This window comes from Populus nigra, chromosome 11 (assembly GCF_951802175.1).
Source record: "Populus nigra chromosome 11, ddPopNigr1.1, whole genome shotgun sequence".
NCBI classification, from domain to species: domain Eukaryota; kingdom Viridiplantae; phylum Streptophyta; class Magnoliopsida; order Malpighiales; family Salicaceae; genus Populus; species Populus nigra.
Window position 1 is genome coordinate 16,220,778 of NC_084862.1, and position 6,000 is coordinate 16,226,777.

At 33.0% G+C, this 6,000-nt stretch overlaps 1 protein-coding gene across 1 annotated transcript; it reads right to left on the reverse strand.

The window, feature by feature from the left end:
* Positions 1-652: 652 nt before the first annotated feature.
* LOC133668506 (disease resistance protein At4g27190-like) lies at positions 653-4,278 on the reverse strand. The gene is made up of 4 exons (XM_062088405.1): positions 3,782-4,278; positions 2,411-2,994; positions 1,133-2,202; positions 653-773 (listed from the first exon to the last, which is right to left on the reverse strand). Exons 2-4 carry the CDS (start codon positions 2,970-2,972, stop codon positions 768-770), a joined length of 1,638 nt encoding a protein of 545 aa, XP_061944389.1. The 5' UTR covers positions 2,973-2,994; positions 3,782-4,278; the 3' UTR covers positions 653-767.
* Positions 4,279-6,000: the final 1,722 nt, after the last annotated feature.

Below are 6,000 nucleotides of genomic sequence, written 5' to 3' on the forward strand. Positions count from 1 at the left end.
AAAAATTTGGAAGAAATTCTGCTTGTTTTGAAGATAAGTGGTTGAGGTTGATAGCAATATGAACATGTAAGAACAATGCTAATAATATACTTAAGATCTAATATGATCAATGAACCAATTCTACAACCAAATGGGCACTTTTGTTTGGATGAATCAAAACAAATAATATTAACTAAAACTTGCAAAAGAGTACAAGAAATGCCTATGAATAGGCAACAGGAAAATTGCAACAAGATTAAAATGAAAATCACTTCTATTTAATTGTTTTATTTATACTCATGTTAAGAAAAATAAACTAAAACCGAGAGCATGAAAGGTAAAAAACTTGACTAGTGTTAATGATAAGATACTAGCAAGCTCGTTGACTAGTGTTAATGTTGAGATACTAGGAAGCAAATGAAGATCGAGGCTAAAGCTTCAAAAACAGGCTGAGCCTGTTAAGGAAGCTGTGCATAATAGTGTTGATAAAAATAGACTTGAAAAATAACATTACAGTATTGCAATAAAAAGATAAACAAGATAAATAAAAGCACCAGTTGAAATATAATTATGTTAATTTAATTGATTTTGCCTTGAATGTTATAGAGAAATATCTTGATTGAATTATCTTTCTCAAAACAAAAAATGTATTGTCCATTGTATTATTTTTCTTCTGACGAGCATATCCATACACAATGCATCACCCAGTTGATAAAAAATTACAGATGCAATCTCTAGAATTAAGTTTGTCATCAGCAAAGTTTGTCCTGATTTCATCTTCTTCTTCTTTAGCCCTGCAGATACAAATAAACATTGAATTAAAAATTGATTTTGAAGTAATTTTTAGAAAAATAGCCTGCCAAGTAATCTAAAAAAAAGTTTTTAAAGAAATTCTCCTTGTTTTAAAGGTAAGTAGTTGAAGATAACAGCGAAATGAACAAAACTTTAATATGAGTATAACAGTGAAATGAACAAAACTTTAATATGAGTTGAGTTATGTTATTCATTAAGCAACATAAATAAATAAGTTTTACCTGATCAAGATAGAATCAAAGAGCATTTTGATTCAGAAGAATCAAAAGAAATACATGATGAAACAAAATTAGTGGTTAAACAATAGAAAAAAAGGAGGATGATAGAAAGTAAAGTTTACCATGACTAGAGAGTACTGATCCAGTATTTGGATGGCCATGTCCCTAAGCAAGTCATGCATCTTGACAGCACTACCACCATCAATTCTTTCCAATAAGCAAACATTTTCTAGTCTATCAAGAATTGAGTGGCCCTTGTCAAATGTTGCTTGCCTGCTCATTTCTTTAATTATCCCCTCCTCGATAAACGACTCTATCAACACCTCCCTTTCAATCTTATGACATTCATTAAATAATGCACAATATACGAAACATTGTTGTGCTGAATCATCTAAACACTCATAACTCAATCTTAATATTTGGAACATTTGATCTTCCATGTCCCAAAAATTTGATTCTTTCAATCTTTTCAATGTAATCCTCCACTCATGTAGGTCATCAACTCCCTTCAAACTTTCTGCTAATGTAACAATTCCCAATGGCAAACCAGCACATTCCCTTGCAACATCTACAGCAATTCGTTCCACTTCTGGAGAAAATGTTCTGTCATGTCCAAGTTTCTCCATGAACAAAGTCCAGGATTCTTCATCAGAAAGAGTATCCACTCTTATATTGTTTTGGCTATTCATCTGTCGACATACCATTTCTGTACGAGTTGTCATAATAAGCTTGGATCCTTTCAATGGGATAGGAATCCCCACTTCTTGTGACTCAAAAGAGTTCCACAAATCATCTAAAATGAGAATCCATTTTTGTTTCTTCGCTAGTTCTTTTGCTAACTTGACAGCTCTAGACAGATCATCGTCTTTGCATGAAAGATCTAAATGAAGACATTTAGCAATAAGATCCTGCAATTCTTCAATCTTGAAACCTTGAGGCACATTCACCCAGTAAACACTATGAGAAATATCTTGTCTTTCTAGAAGCTCGTTGCAGATATGTTGCAGCATTGTCGTTTTACCAACTCCCCCCATTCCGTAAATGCCAATGATTGAGACTTCATCATCCATTAACCAAGACCATATCATCTTCATATTCTGTTCAAATGCTCGACCCACTAGCTTTGTAGAGCTGGCACTTGTGCTGCGCTGCACTAATCTTCCACTACTGTTCTCCATTAATCTAGCTCGTTCTGATGAGACGTGGGAAGGAAAATAGGTTTAGGATCAGTTTAGCTTGAACTCCATAAAGCATGGATTATATAAACCAAGAAAGACCAATTGATTGAAACTATTAATGATCCTAACTCCAAATATTCAAACAATAGTTTCATGTGAAAAACAAGATGGTAAGATAAAAAAGAAAAAGAAAAAAAAGACAATGAGGTATAAATAATTTACCTGGGGAGACATTTCTGTCAACATGCTGAATAAATCCTTCACAGGTGTTTTCCATGCCACTTTCCGCTTCTGGATGCGAACAAATTAACTCTTCCTCTGCACCTTGTTCCATGCCCTGAACTCCCACTTGTATCCTTCCATCATCACCTGCCAATTTATTAAGTATTGCATTGCTTTGCTCCAACATACTAGCTACTGGTTCTGTTTTCTCTCTAACTATGTTCTGCACATCATCCATTATGACATCGTTTTTTGCAGATGGAGAACAGAGTTGATCATGATAACTTCCAAGGCCAAGACACAATAGATCCTTTGGCGGGGATGAATCTCCTCGAGGCTCGTCGGCTTGATTAATTGATGGCCTCTCAAGAGAGCTACCTCTCTTCAGATTCTGCACTTGTCTACAAATTGTAACACCACGCCCTTGGACTCCTGACAAATGCCATTTGATCATCGTAACGGAAGTAGCAGCAGAAAATTTATAGCCACAAAATTTACAGTTGAAACGACCATCATCCAGCTTCTCAACATGATCCCAAAATGGATCATTCGGTCTAGCCATTTCACCGCTTTCTTCTTTGGCCCTTCAAACATCAAATAAAAAATTGTCAAAAGTAACGCATAAAAAATGGATGTTGAATTAATTGGAAAATAAGAACTCAATCTTAAAATGAAAATTTAGAGGAAATCATTATTTTTTAAATAAGTAAGCAAAGGAAAAGAGTGCACAGTGCCCTTCAAGGAAAGAAGCCCAGAAGCAAAGGCAGCAAGAAAAAATCCTACAGTTTGTCTACAACCAGCAAACATCCTAGCCATAAATGTGTTAAAAAAATAAACTGAATCTGTATAATTAAATCAATCATTACATATTAAATAGGCAGACACCTAACTGTATATTTTCCTATAGAGATGTACTTTAAGAAGATAAAAAATTATAACAAATATTGAATAATTTAAATAATTGTCAGAAAAGCAATCTAAAATAAAAATTTGAAAGAAATTCTGCTTGTTTTGAAGAGAAGTGGTTGAGGTTGATAGCAATATGAACATGTAAGAACAAAGCTAATAATATACTTAATATCTAATGTGATCAATGAACCAATTCTACAACCAAATGGGCACTTTTGTTTGGAAGAATCAAAACAAATAATATTAACAATGAATTTGGTATGAACTCTAGAAGGCATGGATTATAAAAACTAAGAAAGATCAATTTATTTATATATTTGGAAACTAATGACGATCCTTACTCCAAAGTTTCTCAATAAGATTTCAACAACCTGTGTTTTACTTAAAAAGATTCAAACAATAGTAACATGTCAAAAACAAAGACAACAACAAAATGAAGAAGATGAAGTATAAATACTTTACCTGGATTCAAAAGAATCTGAAGCTAATTGTTGAGTGAGGTAACGTGTGGACGCACCCCAAAGTTGAAGCTGGAGGAGACGGAGAGTTGCTGCTGGAATGAATCTGCAGCAGAGTTATTTTTGCAGAGGGGACTGTTGTTTGTTCACTAGAGTATGTTACTGCTTTCAAGAGTGCAGTATGCTGCTGGAGTATGCTACAGGAGGAAGATAGTATCAAGGAGAATTAAGAAGAGGGAGCAGAGAACGCAAGAGTGAAGAACCAAAATACTGCAGCCGTAATCGGCAGAAGAGGAGGAGGCGCCGGGCAAGGGGAGAAGGAGGAAGGCGTAAATCTGTTAGGATATTTCCTGCTATGATGCCAAGTTGAAGCATTGATTCGACCATCCCTTCTATTTATACAACTAGGGCAACATATATTAGTTATTGTGTACTATACAACGCATGATAAATCTATATAAGGAAAGTACAACATTTCCTATATTACAAAAAATTCCATAATAAAGATGAAGTATAATTACTTTACCTGGATTCAAAATAATTTAACAAAAGAATCTGAAGTATTGAAACTCTGGAAAGCTGATCGGAATATGAGAAAGAGTAGTCAATAATTTTTAATGTAGTTTCAGTTTATATCAGCTTTAGATAATTTTAGAGCTCTACATCATCATCATGCTTTAAAATTTTCCTACAAATGGAGTAAGCAAAAAAATCAAGAAAGAAATATAACATCAAGAATCCTGCGAATTCTCCTTATCTGGTCATTATATTTTACCCAAGCATGATAATATTATTAACTTTTATTATCCGTATTTATCCACAGCATTATCAAACATGATTAACTCTTCCTTTGCCAGAAATTAACTGAAGGGAAGTTGAAGGATTCGATCCTGTTTATTTGAAGAAAGCTACACTGCACGGCTTAGTTCTAAGGGAAGCGATTACTGCAAAATCACTGGAAATGTGACCCCAAAGCAAGAATCTTCTAGTTCTGGACATATATTTACCAGTAAATCAAGGATATATATTGCAGGTGAATCCCCTCCTGAGTACACAAACACATGATTACTAAGCACAGGAAACGAGTTAAAAGGTGTTGATGATGGAAAAATGAAATATTGTCTGAATTATGATATAAATAACAGCGAGAGAGTTTTGTATATTGATAGGTAGAAGATGATACTGAAAGGCTAGTAAAAATTGAAAGTTCTGAGCAATTAAACAATAATTTGTCATAATAAGACAGACAGGGATATACCATAAATATATATTTTTATAGATAAGTAGACATGGTAAAGCTCAAAAAGAGATATGGTTGTGCTGGATCAACATAGTGATAATAAAAAACCTATAACTTAATTTGGATTCGATCGTTTAAATCAAATTCAATTTTTTCTAGAAGATTTACAAAGCTCATTTTTATAGGAGGGCCACGAAGATCTCTTTGAGCCAAATTTGTTATTTTTACTTGATTTTTCTGGTTAATTTTGGATTTTCTTTTCTTTTTCATTTTGTTTAGGGATTTTGATTGTATTACCTTATCAAGATTGGTTTATGATATATTTAAGTAATTATAAGCCTTTTAAAGCGACAGGTCGCATTAGACTTTTATTTGAGAGTGAGACTACTAATTTACGACCCTTTTTGTTTATAAGATGATGGTAATTTGACATTAACGTGATGTTAAGAAATAAAGGAAAAATGAATTTAAATATAAAATGTACGTGAGGGTGTCATTTAAAACAAAGTCTGAGAGAAAAGCTTCCCACATAGCTTGTAAACCCCCGAATAAATATAGGATCGTAGAAAAAAAAAGACCTTGATGAGTAATGAAGACTCAATATGAAAGAAATTAATAAATAATAGAAATAATAACAAATACAATGTGTAAGGGAGAGAATGATCTCCATATATAAATTTAAAGATATGATGGAAGTCAAAATAAGGGTTACGAATTTTGGATTAAAATTTGTAATGTTAGCGAAAACGAAGAAGAGTCTCAACAGATAAAATGATTATTTTTTATAAATCAATGATGGATGTGGTAATATTGAATTTATTGAGTATAAATTAAAGGGAAATGTTATGAGAACCTAAGTAAATAAAGTAATGCATGAAATTCAGATGTTAGCGTAAAAGACACTGATTGTTTAGTTTTATGTTATTGATGATATATCTCAATCCGACCGTTGGATCGGGCTAAAATTTTATAAAGATCTCCAG

What these genes read in the sequence shown, in the direction of transcription:
- LOC133668506 (XM_062088405.1), bottom strand. Translation starts at nt 2,972, where the DNA reads ATGGCTAGACCGAATGATCCATTTTGGGATCATGTTGAGAAGCTGGAT. An exon ending in TGACAGAAATGTCTCCCCAG is followed by an intron (nt 2,203 to 2,410) that starts GTAAATTATTTA and finishes ACGTCTCATCAG; the next exon opens with AACGAGCTAGATTAATGGAG.